General features: G+C 39.4%; 1 protein-coding gene across 4 annotated transcripts; it reads right to left on the bottom strand.

Annotated features, from left to right (window-relative positions):
* Window positions 1-6,984: 6,984 nt before the first annotated feature.
* LOC120677815 (putative receptor-like protein kinase At4g00960) lies at window positions 6,985-15,933 on the bottom strand. Of its 4 annotated transcripts, none has more exons than XM_039959020.1 (9): window positions 15,761-15,933; window positions 15,534-15,680; window positions 12,935-13,193; window positions 12,610-12,850; window positions 12,319-12,523; window positions 11,958-12,203; window positions 8,336-8,539; window positions 7,572-7,847; window positions 6,985-7,253 (listed from the first exon to the last, which is right to left on the bottom strand). In XM_039959020.1, the coding sequence occupies exons 2-8, from the start codon at window positions 15,633-15,635 to the stop codon at window positions 7,608-7,610; spliced, it is 1,497 nt and encodes a 498-aa protein (XP_039814954.1). In that variant the 5' UTR covers window positions 15,636-15,680; window positions 15,761-15,933; the 3' UTR covers window positions 6,985-7,253; window positions 7,572-7,607. The 4 variants fall into 4 exon arrangements, with proteins under 4 accessions (XP_039814954.1, XP_039814953.1, XP_039814951.1 ...); XM_039959019.1 differs by having other exon boundaries at window positions 7,019-7,301; window positions 15,756-15,933; XM_039959017.1 differs by having other exon boundaries at window positions 7,019-7,301.
* Window positions 15,934-17,650: the final 1,717 nt, after the last annotated feature.

Below are 17,650 nucleotides of genomic sequence, written 5' to 3'. Positions count from 1 at the left end.
GTATAAGAAGAAAGGGAACCAGAACTTTGGTCCTAGGAACAACAACAAGTTCAGGCAAGGCAAGCAGTCCCATGGTGGAAAGATGCTGTGTTCATTCTGTGCTTCACCCAAGCATCTTCAGAAAGGCTGCCCAAGCTTTAAGGAATGGCTGAAACAGCAAGGTAATATTAAGTTTGATGTTGTTTCTTTCATTGATGAGTTATTCTTAGCACATTTATCCCCTAATACTTGGTTAATTGATTCAGGTGCCACTGTGCACATTTCTAATTCATTACAGGTATTCCGTTCGATCTGAACTATAAGAAGGGGGGAGCGAAGCCTAAGAGTGGCTGATGGGAACATAGTTGAAGTTGAAGGCGTTGGAAGCTTCTCCTTAGAGTTGCCAGGCGGCTTTCAGCTTAATTTAGATGATGTCCTTTATGTTCCTAGTTTAAAGAGAAACATTATTTCCGTTTCGTGTTTAGATAAATCTGGACATGTGTGTGAGTTAGGCAACTCGGTTTGCAACATTAAATTTCATAATATTAGTGTCGGCCTTAGTCATTTGCAAGGCGATCTTTATTTGCTCTCTCTTGATGATAATTATTCTGTAATGAATGTTTGTGATGCGATGCATAAGCGTAAGCGCGATAATGAGTCTTCTTCGAAATTGTGGCATTGTCTCCTTGGCCACATTTTGAGGGGGAGAATGGAGCGTCTCAATAAAGATGAGATACTTCAGGAATTAGACTTTTCAGATTCAGAGCAGTGCATCGACTGCATTAAGGGAAAATATGCTAAGACTATTAAGAAAACTAGGAGTACGGGCGCATTAGAAATAATTCACATAGATATCTGTGGCCCTCTCTCAGTAACATCGGTAGACGGTTATGATTCTTTTATTATATTTACTGATGATTATTCCCGTTATGGACACATTTACCCCATCCAAAAGCGTTCAGATGCTTTAGAAATATTTAAGATTTATAAGGCGGAAGTTGAGAAACAACACAACACTTCCATTAAAATTGTGAGATCAGACCGGGGAGGTGAATATTATGAGAAACATGCTCAATATGGTCAGATTAGGGGACCATTCACTAAGTACTTAGAAGAAAATGGCATAAGAGCGCAATACTCTATGCCAGGCGAATCACAACAAAATGGAGTTGCTGAGCGATGAAACCGTACGCTGCTTGATATGGTACGGAGCATGCTCAGTTATTCTAGCTTGCCCGTGGAGCTGTGGATGGAAGCATTAAAAACAGCTGCTTACATACTTAATCGGGTTCTGTCTAAGTCAGTTCCCAAGACACCTTTTGAGCTGTGGAATGGGAGGAAACTGTCCTTTAATTATTTAAAAGTGTGGGGCTGTCCTGCTGAGGCTAAATTATTTGATCCACAGCAAAAGAAATTAGATTCTAAGATGGTAAGCTGCCACTTCATTGGATACCCAGAAAAGTCTAAGGGGTACCGATTCTACTGTCCTGGTCATCACACTAAGTTCGTAGAAACCAGACATGTTGTGTTCCTTGAGGACTCAGGAGTTAGTGGGAGTTTTCCAAGGAGGGAAGTGAGTCTTGAAGAACTATGGATTGAGCTTCCTAATCCGGTGGTCGAAGTGCCCACAGAGGTATATCAGTTTGTACTACCACCAGTCATCCCTCCTATTCAGGTAAGTGGCGCCATGCCATCTACTGCTACTCAGCAGGTGAACATGGAGCAAATGGTTGAGGATCAGGCGCAACCTGCACCACAAAATCAAATTCCTCAACCAATTCCTCAACCAGTTGCGATTGAACCAGTAAGAAGGTCGCAACGGGAAAAGAGATCAGCTATTTCTAATTATTATGAGACATACTTAAGTGAGGATATATATGATATCGGGAATATAAGTGACCCTACTACATTCAGACAGGCAGTGTTAAGTGAGAATTCCACTAAATGGATTGAGGCCATGGAAGATGAGTTAAGATCTATGAGTACTAATAAAGTATGAGATTTAGTAGAAATTCCCGATGGAGTCAAACTAGTAGGCTATAAATGGGTCTACAAAACCAAACGTGATTCCAAAGGGAAGGTCGATTGATTCAAAGCTAGGCTCGTAGCAAAAGTATTTACACAGAAGGAAAGAATTGATTATAATGAGACCTTTTCTCCTGTGTTTACTAAAGATTCATTTAGAATCGTCATGGCATTAGTAGCCCATTTTGATATGGAGCTACATCAGATGGATGTTAAGACTGCATTCATAAATGGAGACTTAATCTTTATGGCACAGCTAGAAGGTTTTGCCATAAAGGGTAAAGAACATATGGGATGCAAATTAAAGAAATCCATTTATGGACTTAAGCAAGCGTCCATACAGTGGAACCTTAAATTCGATGAGGTTATTAAGAAATTCGGATTTAAGGAGAATGATGTGGATAGTTGTATCTATGTCAAAGTTAAGGGTGGAAAATTAATAATTCTAGTACTGTATGTGGATGACATACTATTAGCGTGCAACGATAAGAACATGTTGCATGAGACTAAGAATTTTCTTTCATCCAACTTCGATATGAAGGATCTCGGTGAAGCCTCATATGTCCTTGGCATTGAGATACACCGAGATAGAGCCCAAGGAGTACTAAGGTTATCTCAGAAAGCTTATATTTGAGAAAATGCTTAAGAGATATAACATGGATAAGTGCAACACTTCACCTGTTCCTATTCATGCGATAAATTTAATCAAGCGCAATGCCCTAAGAATGACTTAGAAAGAGAAAAGATGAACAATGTTCCTTATGCATCAGCTGTCGGAAGTCTGATGTATGCACAAGTCTGTACGTGTCTAGATTTGGCATTTGCAACCGGAGTTTTTAGTAGATATTAGTCAAATCCAGGATGGGCTCACTGGGTAGGTGTCAAGAAGGCGTTAAGATATTGCCAAGGCACTAAAGACTACATGCTCACATATAAGAGGGCAGACAATCTTGAGGTTGTATGTTACACTAATGCTGATCTTGCTGGTGATGAAGATGATAGAAAATCCACTTCTGGATATATCTTCACTCTGGCAGGGGGAGCAATTTCATGGAGAAGTGGTAAGTAAGGTGTAACTGCTGCATCTACGATGCAAGCTGAATTTGTGGCATGTTATGATGCAACAGGACAGGCAGTGTGGTTTAAGAATTTTATTCCGGCATTAAGAGTTGTGGATAGTATCTCGAGACCTATCACAATGCACTGCGATAACCAATCTGCAGTATTCTTTTGCGCAAACAATAAGTTGTCTGGTGCTTCTAAGCAGATTGACCTGAAGTATCGTGTCGTGAAAGATAGAAACCAGGACCGCACAATTAAGATTGAGCATATAAGTACTACAGCAAATATTGCGGATCCGCCAAATTAAAACTCTAATTAAGCGTAATGGCCGTCATTTGAATACATCGGGCGCATTAGCTTGACAGCTTAATTTGGCGATCCATTCTCAATCCACAGTCCGATCGAAACAACACCGGTAGTCTCACACGAAGGTGAGCGCAGACGGTACGAGCACCACACAATACTTAAAAATACAAACACCATGCTATGAAACATTTAAATTACAAACCGTACGACATGACAATACTTGAAAATATATGCGAGTGACATACGATAACAACAAAGAGTTTTACAAACCGAGTTCGAAATACCTAATATTATACGAGTGTATCTGCCTTTTATACAAAGTTTAATAAACATGGAATCTGCCCACTACAATATATAAGAACGGAAATGAATTACACACTCAGGCCACGAGTGTGCAATTTCAACACTCCAAAGCTACGCGCCTGGGTCCTCGACGTTCCACCCATCCGCATCCAGTCGAACAAACTTGGCGCAACACGGACAGAAGTCTGCATGTGCGGGTCCTGAAATCATTTTTCCAACAAAACTCTGAGTATACTAATACTCAGCAAGACTTACCCGTCTAATGGGTATACTTAGCCCACATATCTAGACATGCAAGGCTTTCTGGCTGGTAGGTTGTTTTGCAGAAAAAGCACCTAAAAGTAGATCCTTGATTTCAAAATTTTAGCTCCAAATTAAAGCAATAGATTTGCTAAATATCTATGGTTTGCATGTATATGACAACCAACGTGAAAACACAATTGATTAAGAAATATCAACATTTATCATATCATTCCGTTTCACTTCCTTACTACGATGTGACTCGAAGATCAAGGTGCTCATGTCCGAGAGCGACTGACGGCGAATCGATCCGATTTAACCTTGCAAGGTGGACCTAACCAACACGGCACGCATTTGCCCCGTCGGACTATACATGCCAACCATTCCTCTCCCCGCCTCGAACTACAGAACCGCCCCACCTGCATATAGTCAGTCGAGCCCTACGAGAGACCACCAAAAGTAAACTTATGCATCCCAATTCTCCGCGGCCACTCGACTCGCCCTAAGGGGTGGGTAGAAGTTCTGTACTTTCGAAGCAAGGCAGTACTCGGCTTATCAGTTTCGACTACCTCCTACTCCCGGCATGCGGTTAGTACAATTCAAACATGATCAGCAGGGCCTACAACGGTACGGTCCTTAACCGACATAGACGGGACTAAGACACCCAGGAACCCTATCCTGCCACCATACCTATATATCATCTTCACTTCCCATCTGGTCTTAAGCTTCCTTTTATATCAAATTCATTAACTCGGAACTGGATTATAAAATATTATATATCTCGTGAGTAACCGGAAATTACTCGACTTCTAATCATCCTATTTCTCGCGAGTGACCAGAGATCACTCGTCTTCTACCGGGAACCATTAAGCCTAGCATTTCTATCGTCCTACACATACTAGTATAACTCAAGGGAACCTAGGGATCATGCAACTAGTGTTCCAAACCATTTCTAAACCTAATGCACACATAATAGAGACATATAAAGGTGTCATAATTTAAAATAATAGGATGTGCACCGGGGCTTGCCTTCGGGCTACTGCTCGACACTGGGCTCGGCTGGGCCTTGGGCCGGGTGCTCACAATTCTCCTGCTGAACTTGCCCCCACTGCTCCTGTGGCCCGGTGATCACCTCGTACACGGCTCCTTCGGCGGCGGCGTCTACACGTATGCATATGATATGAGAATGCATAAATGGGTTGCAACCTTAAAATAGCCAATGACTAGATGCAACTACTAGTAATTTACACAAAAATTGCACTCCCTGGCCCAAAACATTCCGCAAAAATCCGGAGTATCCGGACTCCCAAGTCCGGAGTTTCCGGGCCTATACCCGGAGTTTCCCCCGGAGTGTTCCAAATCCGGAGTATCCGGGCTTATACCCGGAGTCTCCGGGTTTCCTACCATTTTCGCCCCCAAAAACTGAAATCTTGATTTTTGGCAAAACCAACCCACAAAATTTGAAACCCTTTCAGGCCCTAATAGAATGGTTCATAAGGAGATGATTGACCCAAAAGAAATCTCTTTAAACACCTTAGATCAATCAATCCCTTTTTGCCCTAGCTCTTAGTACCTTGAGCAAGCTCTCCTTGCAAGAAAAACTCAAAAACAAAGTCACCCCATGGTGGAATACCTAGAGAAGATGATCCCCTGCGCCGATTTGAGCTTCTTTGGCCTTGGAAATGGATTTGGAGGGAAGGATTTGGAGTTTAGGGCTAAGGGGAAAGGGAGAGCTCTTGAGGGAGAGAAAAAGAACCTGTGGCTGGTGTTTTAACATTTGGAAACAGAAAAAGGACCCTAGCACGTGTTATAGGATTGCAAGTCTGGACAATCCGGAGTATCCGGGTTAATCCGGAGTTTCCGGATTTAACCCCGGAGTATCCGGGATCACCCCGACTCCAGGAAATGAAAGTGAGTTTGAGCAGAATTTTGACTTGATTTGCGACGGATTAACTTAGGTCACTAATTAATTAGTTAAGCCCAGTTTTAACATTCGGGTGTTACAATCCGCTCACGAAAGGTTTATCACCATCCCTTTTTAGACATGTCCTAGGTATGGGTTTGGTTGGTAAGGTTTATCACCATCCCTTTTTAGACATGTCCTAGGTATGGGTTTGGTTGGTACCTTTTGATCAGGTCCTGGTTTAGGGCCATTAAAATTTCCCTAGATAAGAATAAGAATCCTGACAAAGTTTTTCAGTAAGGCTATGGGTAATGTTATCCCAGTATGCCGTTGTGCTGCTGACGATGCATTGGTCTGGTGCTTGTTGATTTATGGAGGATGGGTTTTAGTTTAAGTTAAGTATAAGTTAGTAACAGAATAAATATTGAGTTTAAGTTAAGAATAAGTGTTTGACCTTCCGTCAAGGTGGAGAATGTTGGATTTGTTTTGGTTGACCTTGGTCACCAACAGAACCGAGAGAGAAAAAGGGGGAACTCACCCCGTGAGGCTCGGAATCGGTTCTATGGATCCAGTCCGTGATTGCCGTGATCGGAAGGCAAACCTAAGTCTATTGGGCTCGGCCCTGGGCCTACAACGCTTATAAATAAGAGAAATCCCGGGGTTGATCGACTCATCATTTTCCACCACTACCGATCGCTAAGAGTGCTGGAAGGCTCAGAAGCTCGAGTTCCTCGCCCGGGGCAGTGCCGGTGGCGAGCTGAAGGCCGCCGCTACCCCGAGAGGACGCTGAAGGAGCGTCTGCGCTACGTCCCCGATAGCGTTGACGCCATCGACGACATGACAACTACACCTACTTCCACCGGCGCCATGGACACCACAACTGTCGGTATAGACCGAACTCTATCATTCCGCATTAGTTCATGTACTAGGTGTAATCTACTTTGGATTAGTGATTCTGGTTAAGTAAGTTTGGTCTAAGTTTTATTAGATCAATACTAACAGTCCCGTCACCGTATTCGTCGTCTTTCGTGAGAAGTGGGCATGATCTCACTTCTCAGAACCATCGCCATCACGGTGCCTGCTTGGAGCTGGTCGGGCTTGGCGATTGCTTATAAGTGGCCTTGCCAGGATCGAGCAAAGGCAGTGATCCTGGACCCTGTACTATATTCACATCACATATCGATACCAATTTTACCCACGCTCAATAATGCTTGTTTTGATTCTCTAACAAGTTCCTGTAGCTACACATGACAAGAAACACTGCAGTAGTAGTGTGTTTTTGTGCTGCCTTCACGATGGACAGCGTATGTAGTATTTTCTGCATTTATTGGCTACAGAAATAATTAATTTATTACAATCAGAAGATTGCGACTGGCCTCCTGATGATGATGATGATCAGTCGTGCGCCATCTCCCACGTCCAACTCATTCAACACCTGCACATTACGAAAAAGAGCGTCGATTGACCGATGAAACTGAAAGAGCTGGAGTGCAGTGAGAACAAAAATGATAAGTATGTACGGCCTGTGTCTTTAGATTTAAAAATAATTTCATAATATATAATATAACTCGGCCCTCAAAAATATATATAATATAACTCGTGTGGTTGTGAAGAAACTATATACTGATTTTTATGAATTGATGGTTAAAAATATAAATATTTGACTTAGGACAAATCTACACTGACAACTACATTCTGAAACGAAGAGAGTATTCAACAGAACTATTGGCTAATTTCGAAGCCAAACTCTCACCAGAATAATAAGCACGGATCTCCGCATCTGTTATTTTCATGGATGAACATAGATGCCGATCGCGTTAAGAAACTGTTTCGAACGTGCGTAGAAACCCACGATATGGCCATTATTATCCACAGGAATCCGGAAAGGATTTCCTATGGGTTCACCAAAAGAATGCTCTTTATCAAAATTGGTGAAAATAGTAAGTGATCTTATAACGTCTCTTTCTCTTCTGTAATCGGCATATGTACCAGAAATTTCCTGTACAATCTCATCAGGGCCCAAGATAATCTGCAAGAGCAAAAACGTGGATGCATATTATTAGGTGTGTGCGGTATACATATGAGAAGCATATGGTTTATTTGTATCTTTAATTTATGTCCTATAATTTCCTGCCTTTGTGCACCGTGACTCAAAGGAATTATATACAAACTAGGTTCGTGCCCGTGCGTTACAACAGGCAGCAAAAATATACTCCTATAACGAATTTCATAGAATATCACAAAAAACAATAATTCAATGCTATATTTTTACTAAAAAACAAAACAACCTGCTCTATAATATATTTAGACCCATGATGCGATTAAGATAATGTTTTATATTGGTTGAAAGCATCTTCCAATATCAATTCGCTTTATGTGCCAAGACATGAATAAACCAGTTTATAAGAAAAAGTAATAATATTCTGAATGTCAAATGAGAATAATAAGATCAATTAAGAAATATAGTTTTATAACTTATTTATTTGACGTGTTAGGTGTTAATATTCTTCTTTATACCTTTCTAGGGGCTTCTCCATAAGTACCACCCCACCGGCCGGACACATGCTCTTTCAAATCCACACCAATGTAAGAAAATTCAATTGAATCAATAGCTTCTCCACAGCGAACTGTCATAGTTAGTAGGCGTCGAGGCATCACACTAAGGTCATGATATCTTCCCTCATTTCCACCCCACATTCCAAGCTTGACAACTGGCAGGCTCTGCATAGACATGGGTAAATAAAATTTAGTTTAGAGCTAGTACATAAACTAATTGGTATACCTTTAGGATTTTTTTAGGGAAACAGTCCATTGTCACAGATCAATTATTAGTGTAATTAGTTTTGACCTCCAACATAACATAGATAATAGTTATTTAACAAAACTATAAATCACCAGTGAACTTTGCCTTGGTCTTCAATTTATGCACATTGAACTATAAATTTTGCAATACTGTTCATATAATCCCGTAGGTGGTTTTGCTTACATGGAAATAGGAGTGCATGCTAATGTTTTTGATTTGGCTCAGCTTGTTTTAGATGGTGCCCTAGATGCATTCTGATTGGATCATGTGGGCGCCAATTATTGTAACATTTTAATTAACATTTGCTTCAAAAAAAATTTAATTAACATTTACTATCTTAAGATTTATGTTCAATTTAAGTTATATATATTTGTAACCTAATAAAAACAATCAGTGTTGCTATGTTTGAAGCCTGTAGCAAAATCAGGTAAAAAATAGTATTATACAAGATCATTTGGATCTTCTCAGAAATCAGATATTCAAGATCCATTCACTCTCCAAACTTGAAGCCACTGGCCCCAAGAAAAGCTTGACTCCATGGCACCACCTTGGTGCTATGCGGAGCCAGCCCCTTTTGGCCCCATACAGCCTCATTTTAACTCCAAGTAACCTAAAAACAATATGCCTTCGCGGACGTACTCTAGAATGAGGAGAGGCACGGCCCCCTAAGGAGGAGTTAGGGGCGCAACACCTCGAATTTTCAGTTTCTTAGTTTATAACTTATTGACTTCAATTATTTTCTATTATGTACCCTACTACAGAAAGGATCTTTGATCCTCTACATTTATTCCAGCCAATATTGGACCTGGGACAAATGTGGATACTAGTCCTGGTTCCAACGGTTAGGGGATGAAAAACTCTTTAATCCCGGTTAGAGCCTCCAACCGGAACCAAAGGTCTATCTTTAGTCCCATTGGTGTTGCAATCCAGGACTAAAGGTTCAAAGCTTTTAGTCCCGGTTGGAGGCTCCAACCAGGACTAAAGAGTCTTTATTTAGTCTCGATTGGAGGCTCCAACCGGGACCAAAGAACCATTTTGTCCCGGTTGGTAACACCAATTGAACTAAAGCGAGTGCTACGAATAGTTTTAAAAGGAAGACAATCTAAATAGTGTCACATGGGTTGTCTAGGTAGGGTGGTAAGGAAGCTATATGCGGGCTAAAAGATCACGGGTTCGAATCCTGCTGGGTGCATGTTAAATTTTTTGCATTGCACATGCCCTTTAGTCCCGGTTCCAAAACCAGGACAAAAGGCTGAATCTATACTAGTGGTCCCTTTCTGGCTTGAAATATAAAATATTTTGCTTTGTCCTAAGTTAAAGCAGTGTAAGTTTAACCAAATGTATAGAAAAGAATATTAACAGTTGGCACATCAAATCGGTAAATTATGAAAATGTATTTCATAATGAATCTAATTATTCTCATTTAGCATTTGAAATATTATTACTCTTTTCTATAAATTTGGTCGAACTTAGAATAGTTTGACTTAAGAAGGTATAGTTGAAGATTTAATTTCAAAGAACACTAGATGGATGCTGTTTTTCAGTAGAAAGTAGGTAAGAGTATGACTCGAAAACCCACTTTTAGCATGAACAGTATATGTAATTCTTATTGTCGCCGTTTGAGAAAAATTCCCATTTTTTTAGGAGAAACCTATGCTAAGGTTGAATAGAAACTATATTTCAACTTTAACATTTTTCGAAATGAGGTCCTAACCTAACATTTGGCATGCTATAATCTCTGGCTTCCAATTTTATTCGAAATGTGCGCATATGGCTTCCAAATCTCTAGTTGGCCCTGAAATGTTGATACTCAGGTGCTGTTCCATGTTAAATTGCACTTTCCAATCACTTGTCGACATCACATTGTTTTGAAATATTATGAAAATATATTTCATAATGAATCTAATTATTCTCATTTAGCATTTGAAATATTATTACTCTTTTCTATAAATTTGGTCGAACTTAGAATAGTTTGACTTAAGAAGGTATAGTTGAAGATTTAATTTCAAGGAACACTAGATGGATGGTGTTTTCAGTAGAAAGTAGGTAAGAGTATGACTCGAAAACCCACTTTTAGCATGAACAGTATATGTAATTCTTATTGTCGCCGTCTGAGAAAAAATCCCATTTTTTTAGGAGAAACCTATGCTACGTTTGAATAAAAACTATATTTCAACTTTAACATTTTTCGAAATGAGGGCCTAACCTAACATTTGGCATGCTATAATCTCTGGCTTCCAATTTTATTCGAAATGTGCGCATATGGCTTCCAAATCTCTAGTTGGCCCTGAAATGTTGATACTCAGGTGCTGTTCCATGTTAAATTGCACTTTCCAATCACTTGTCGACATCACATTGTTTTTCAGGAAAAGTCCACTATCATATTATTGATGGAGAAAACACATGATGAAAAAATAAAATTAATTACTGTACTACTGAAGTTATTATAACTAGATAAATATTGTGAAATTACATCGCCTAGTAGACTAGAGAGACACTTTGAACCAAACAAAGCAAGTATATGATGACTTGCTGAAAAGTTTAGATCTAAGTCTTTAGAGCAAGTTTATTGGATGATGCAAGCGGGCTGCAAGAATTGCCACATCAAATTTACGATGAGTTGGAGGAGAGAGAAGTGGAGAGATAAGAGAAACGGGCTGCTTGCTTACAACCGGCTAATGCATTCCTACAACTTTTGCGAGAGAACAAGGTGGGTCATACATTAATGATTTAGTCTACATCTATAGCTATATATACTACTCCCTCCATTCTCTTTTAATAGTCCTATTTCACCTTGACACAATGACCAAGGAAAACAACCTTACTTATCATATAATAAATGCAGCACAGAGTTTTTAGTTGGTCCTCCAATGTTTCAACTGGAAACTCCTCGTTACCAGTGCTATTTATTGCCATAGCCCATGTCAATAGGAAATAGGACTATCATTTGTGAACATTTGTGTTTTTGAAATGGGACTATCAAAAAAGAATGGAGGGAGTACTATTTAAGTGGGCTTTAAGTTGGCTGCATATGATGTGGCAAAAATATAAAACCCGTAGTTGGTTTTATTATTAGCCAATCTCTTAGGACAGTCTCAGTGGGAGTGTCATCGACACAGTTACCAAGACTGAAAACTTGAGAATTGTGCTAGTGGAGTGTCATGGTAATGACACTCCTCTCACATTTCATGACACTCCTCTCTTATCTCTTCTCATACTATTGGTACATGTTAGCAAATTTAATGTCCATGACACTCCTATGACATTCCCACTGAGATTGGCCTTAGAGGAACTTCTAATAAATGCAAAAAATCAATTAGCGTAAGGATGGCTTACCACAATGTCATGGGTTGTATGTGCAGTTAACCCATAAGTGGGAACAATGATATTATTTTCTTGGTCAATCGTGGGTCCTGCCTCGTTCAACCTTTTGATGATCTCCACTATCCTAGGCCTTTTTTCCTTATCATCATTCACACAATCTATTGCTATGTCGGTGCATATCTTTATTTGCTTGCAATACTCTTCTAAAAAGGAATCACTATGTGTTGCCTGTAACTTGCGCCTCCATTTTTCTTGTACCTATGAAGTTGAATTATAAAGCTGGTTAATAGCATAATAAATGTATAGCTAGATAGCAAAGCATTTGGTAATCATGAACACCGGTCTTGATAAAGAGAAATAGATTGTTTCTTACCAGATCAATAAATAATTCTTTTTTATCGTCTTTACCAAAAGACATTCCTTTATCGGATCTCTCTGAAGAGACTGAAGACATTCCTTTAAATTGTGAGTAGCCTGCAGGTCCCATCATGATCTCAATTATTATAACTCCCAGGCTGAATATGTCATTCTTGTCAGAAAACGTGTTTTCTTTTAGGAATTCTGGTGGCATGTATCCACTGCATGCACATACAAAACAAATTAATTGTAAGAAAACATTTTGTTTCATTAGAAAATGATGCTTTTGCAGAGGAATCCAACTTACTGCGTTCCTACAACAGTTTTTGTGGTCCTTGTTTTTCTGTCCTGGAAGTCCTTGGACAGGCCAAAGTCAGCAAGTTTGGGCACCATGTTCTTGTCAAGCAATATATTGTCGGGTTTCAGATCTAAATGCAAAATAGGTTTGGATCTTTCATGGAGGTATTTCAAACCCTCACAAGTCCCCTTAATTATTTTGTAACTGGTATGCCAGTCAAGTTTATCACATTCATCTGCGTGGACGTGAACAAAAAAAAGATTAATTATCAAATACAGAATTAAACAGTTGTCCATCACATCTTGATAACCTACTAGAGATGGAGAAATGGTACCAGATATATACTTTTGAAGGCTCCCATTGTGCATATACTCGAAGCACAAAGCTCTATATCGTTTCTCTGCAAGAACAAAATTCCCTTGGTGCATTATGGCATCACCTTTGGACTCATGGCAGAAGCCAACTAGTCGGACAATGTTATCATGCTTGAGCTCGAAATGGTGGCCAAACTCATTCTGGAATTGCTTATCATCTAAACGAATATTATCTCGGAGCATCTTCACGGCAATCTCATCTCCATTTTCACGTAACCCCTACAAGAAACATATATATTATCAGTATAGAACACAGAACACAGTTTGGTTTTAATTTTTGAATAAGGCAAAACTACTACTGCCTACTGGTGGTCTCATTTGACAAGCTAGAAAAACCTAAGCGCTGGATCTAATCCAGCATGCCACACACAGGGCGAGGCTAAATGCAACAAGATGCATTCTTCGTACAAAATACACCCACCTGCAGTTGCAACCAAGAGACTTCATCGATTGCAACTAGAATAATGGATCAATTGCAACTGGATAGAATTGATAACGTGAACCAGTTGCAACTGGACGCGAACGAGTTGCAACTCAGACTGACCAGACTGCTACTGGATGCGAACCAATTGCAACTCAAACTAACCCGGATGCAACTGGGCACAATCCAGTTACAACAAGAACGGTCACAGTTGCAACTGTGAGGGTGGGTGCATTCTCTATACAAAATGCACCCATGTACATTATATATATATATATATGTGTGTGTATATATTAAATTCTTTCTACACTATATATATAAATATTATATTAGGAGCCTAGGACTTCATATAACAATTGGAAGCCCCAGCAAACCCAACTTGCTTCCTGGACCACCTCCGCAACATGGACCATCCCAACTAGCAAGCCTTCAATCCCCACGTCTCCCACCAGACGCATGCATGCAAACTCACCTTTTTCTTTTAGTATTTTCGCTATAATTCTTCACTCAAATATCAAACTCACAAACGGTTTTCACCATAAGATTCGTGACCTTTTTATGCACAATTTGAGTTACATTGTGAATATATTTTCTGAATTTTTAATTCAAAATTTACCGAGCATAAAAATATAGGGACACGAGCATAGAATATGTTCAAGCATAGAAATATAGGGGAATGAGCATAGAAACATACTAACAGGAGCATAGAAACATACGGACATGAGTATAGAAATATATGGATAGAATATGTTAGAGCATAGAATCATACGGGCATGATCATAGAAACATACATACAGGAGCATAGAAACATATGGACACAAGTATAGAATAGGTTCGAGCATAAAACATATGAGCACAAGCATAGAAATATAGACATACACATAAAAAATATTTCGAGCAAAGAAACATATGGACACGAGCATAGAAATATCGGGGCACGAGCATAGAAATAAAAGGGCAGGAGGATAGAAGCATATGGACTGCCAAACTAGATCACACAAATCGATTGAATCATATGACTGTCACTTTAAAAGTGTAAATTTATGAATTAAAAAAAATAAAAAATATTCACAATGAATCTTAAATTGTGGATAAAAATCTCACAGATCTGGTGACAAAAACTATTTGTGAGTTGGATCCTTGGGTGAAGAAACTACTGTATGTATGCTTATGTCAGTATGCCCCGTGTCCCTACGTTTCTATGTTCGTGCCAATATGTTTCTATCCTTGAAACATTTTTGATGCTCATGTCCGTATGTTTCTATGCTCGTGCTCATATATTTATATGCTTATAGATTCTATGCTTGTGTTCCTATGTTTATACGTTTCTGTCCATATGTTTCTATGCTCAAAATATTTTCTATGCTCATGTTCATATATTTTGATGTTCGTGCATTTATGTTTCTATGCTTTAACATATTATATGTTCATGCCCCCATGTTTCTATATACTTGTGCCCGTATGTTTCTATACTCGTGTCCATATATTTCTATGCTTGTGTCCGTATGTTTCTATGCTTGTGTCCGTATATTTCTATGGTCGTGTCCCGATGTTTCTATGCTCATACCCGTTTATTTCAATGCACGTATCCTTATATTTCTCTGCTCGAACATAATCTATGCTTGTGTCCTTATGTTCCTATGCTCGTATCCTTATGTTTCTATGCTCGAAACATTTTCTATGCTCCAGTCCCTATATTTCTATGCTCGCATAAATTTTCAATTAGAAAATTTTTAGAAAATATATTCACAATGGATCTTAAATTGTGCATAAAAATATCACGAATCTTATGGTGGAAACCGTTTGTGAGCTGGATATTCGAGTGAAGTATTATAGAGAAAAAACTTAAAGAAAGGTGGCAAGTGGGAGGTGGGAGACTTGGGAATTTGAGGCTTGTTGGTTGGGACTGACTCGGGCTTCCGATTCTTATTGGAAATCTTGAGCTCCGAATAGTCTCCGATGTGCAATAAACACAACCGCAATATATATGCTGCAAGGTCATTGCCTACCTCGACAGTTACGGGCAAAATTATTTTAGTGGGAGGTGTATTATATATTTGAAGTGTACGTATTGTTCACATTTGCAATAAACTGCTGTGGCCTGGATAGAAATTAAGCAAGCATGTCTGCAGTCTTACCCAATAAACTTTTCCATATCCACCTTCACCAATTTTTCGATTCTCGGAGAATCCATCTGTAATTTGTTTTAATTCTTGATACTCTATAACTGTTGGCTCCATTGCTTGGCCGCTCGCTCTGATACTGTTTATACTGCTATATAGCACCTACATCATATATGACCAAATTAAATCACTTAAAACAACCTGTTAGAGAAAGACGAAGTGTATCATTTTATTTACATTACCAGTCTACCAGCTGCTTTCTATCAATTGCTACCCACATCAAACATCCTGCAAACATACATGAACAACAAAAAGGCCAGCAGTGTGGTAAGACACATACAGCTTGATAAGCTGTACGAAACAACTAGGGTTTTTTCAGATATGTTTACATGGTGCGTGCATGGTATGTATAAGAATCGAATTCAAATAAATTCTGAAAAATGGCATGAATTTGCTTGAAAATTTTCTAACAAATAGCATCCACAACTTGAATACACCAAAAGAAGAAATGACACAATACCATAAATCCGTAGAATATTAGATAGATCCTTACACACCAAACATAACAATGTCATCCTAAATGCATAGTCCTTCAGCATGATTAAACAAAAATTTTAATATAGTGCACACCATAAGTACTGAAAAAGTTGCAGAAAACCAAATATCTATACTTAACTCCCCAAGATCAATAGATACCCCCTAAGCCCCCTTCCATTTTTGGATGAAAGAATGAGGAGGAAGGGGGGCGGAAGAAGAAGAGGAAGAAGAAGAGAGGGGAGATGAGCCCCCTCTACATGTATGAGCTAGATTCTCCATTAATTAAATCATAGTCATAATAGGATACAAATCACCATATATCACGCAGTCTACTACGTACTGCCACACATCTTCTAGCTGTCTAGCCACGCCCAGTGCTACGACACTGCAGCCAAGCGGGAACTTCGGGTAGAAATGGATTTTTGCCATAGGTTACCAGTCAGCGCATAATTTATAATCTCTCTGTTTTTATTTGCATATCGTATTAGGTTTTTCTTAAGTTAAAATTGGCTAACTTTGACCAAATCTATGAAGAATAAAGCATCAATAATACTAACCAACCTATGAACTATCACAATATATTTCATGGTGAATCAAATGAATTAAATTTGGTATTGTAAATGGAAAAAACGAACCAGATGAAAATATGTATATATCAAGAACTTAACAATACGAACGCAGCTATGGTCGTGGTCGCACTAGGTTGGGGAAAGACGAGAGGCTAGTCGGAGTAGTGGGATTTTTTGCGGGTGACGGTGGGTGCCCACGAGGAAAGTGGAGCTGGCACCGTGGCCACAATGCCTCCGCCGTTGCCACTGCCATCGCGATGGAGCTTGGCGCTACTCCCCAGTGTTGAGTGTATCACCGATACGCGAAACAGGTACGGCGAAACCAGTACGATGATACGACGATACGGGAGTATGAAAAATGACACAGTGGTAGTATTGAGAAAGTATAGTATCAAAGTATCAAAATATCGGTACGCAAGTATCGGATACAGGTATAGCTGGATTAGTGAAGTATCGGTGATTCACAGGTGATGACCGGGTGAGCTATGTCGGTGCAGGCGAAGACACGAAAGGCGGGGCATATACTGCTGGAACTGGCATGCTTGCCCAGCGGAAGGAGGTGCTTGAATGGTAGAATTGATGGGTTCGCAAATGTGATTAAATTATTTGTCTTTCTATTGTTTCAGTTCCGATCATATTTTGTAGACTTTTCAATCGTTTTTTGTTAGTAATAAAATAAGTGTTTTAGGACATACCACGTACAGACGGTACAATTCTCCTTTCAAGTTAGCTTTCGAAAAGTTTAGAGAGGGGACACCTTGCAGCCGTAGCTTTCATTACTAGCTAGCCGTGAGGATTGAGTAGGCAACTGGTGTTCAGTTGTGCTTCCTGTATAAACATAGTTTAACAAATGGAAAGATTTTAGGAAATCAATGAGCCTTTTTTGTTCCTTGTGACAACTTATCTACTTGTTACATTTTCGCAGCAACACCAATAGGTGAACTAGAGAAACCATTCTACAGTAGTTGTCAATCATGTTTATTCGAAAAATGAGCTCACAACTATATTATTGTGCTCTACCTTTTG

The sequence above is a fragment of the Panicum virgatum genome, chromosome 6N (assembly GCF_016808335.1).
Source record: "Panicum virgatum strain AP13 chromosome 6N, P.virgatum_v5, whole genome shotgun sequence".
In the NCBI taxonomy this organism is placed as follows: domain Eukaryota; kingdom Viridiplantae; phylum Streptophyta; class Magnoliopsida; order Poales; family Poaceae; genus Panicum; species Panicum virgatum.
This window is presented reverse-complemented; position numbering and strand designations above follow the sequence as displayed.

Bases quoted from the DNA above. Each gene is read 5' to 3' on its own strand.
- LOC120677815 (XM_039959020.1), bottom strand. From the start codon at position 15,635: ATGGAGCCAACAGTTATAGAGTATCAAGAATTAAAACAAATTACAGAT. The intron at 12,204-12,318 runs GTAAGAAACAAT...TCAACTTCATAG, and splicing joins AAGAATTATTTATTGATCTG to GTACAAGAAAAATGGAGGCG. The intron at 8,540-11,957 runs GTAAGCCATCCT...ATGTCTATGCAG, and splicing joins ATACAACCCATGACATTGTG to AGCCTGCCAGTTGTCAAGCT.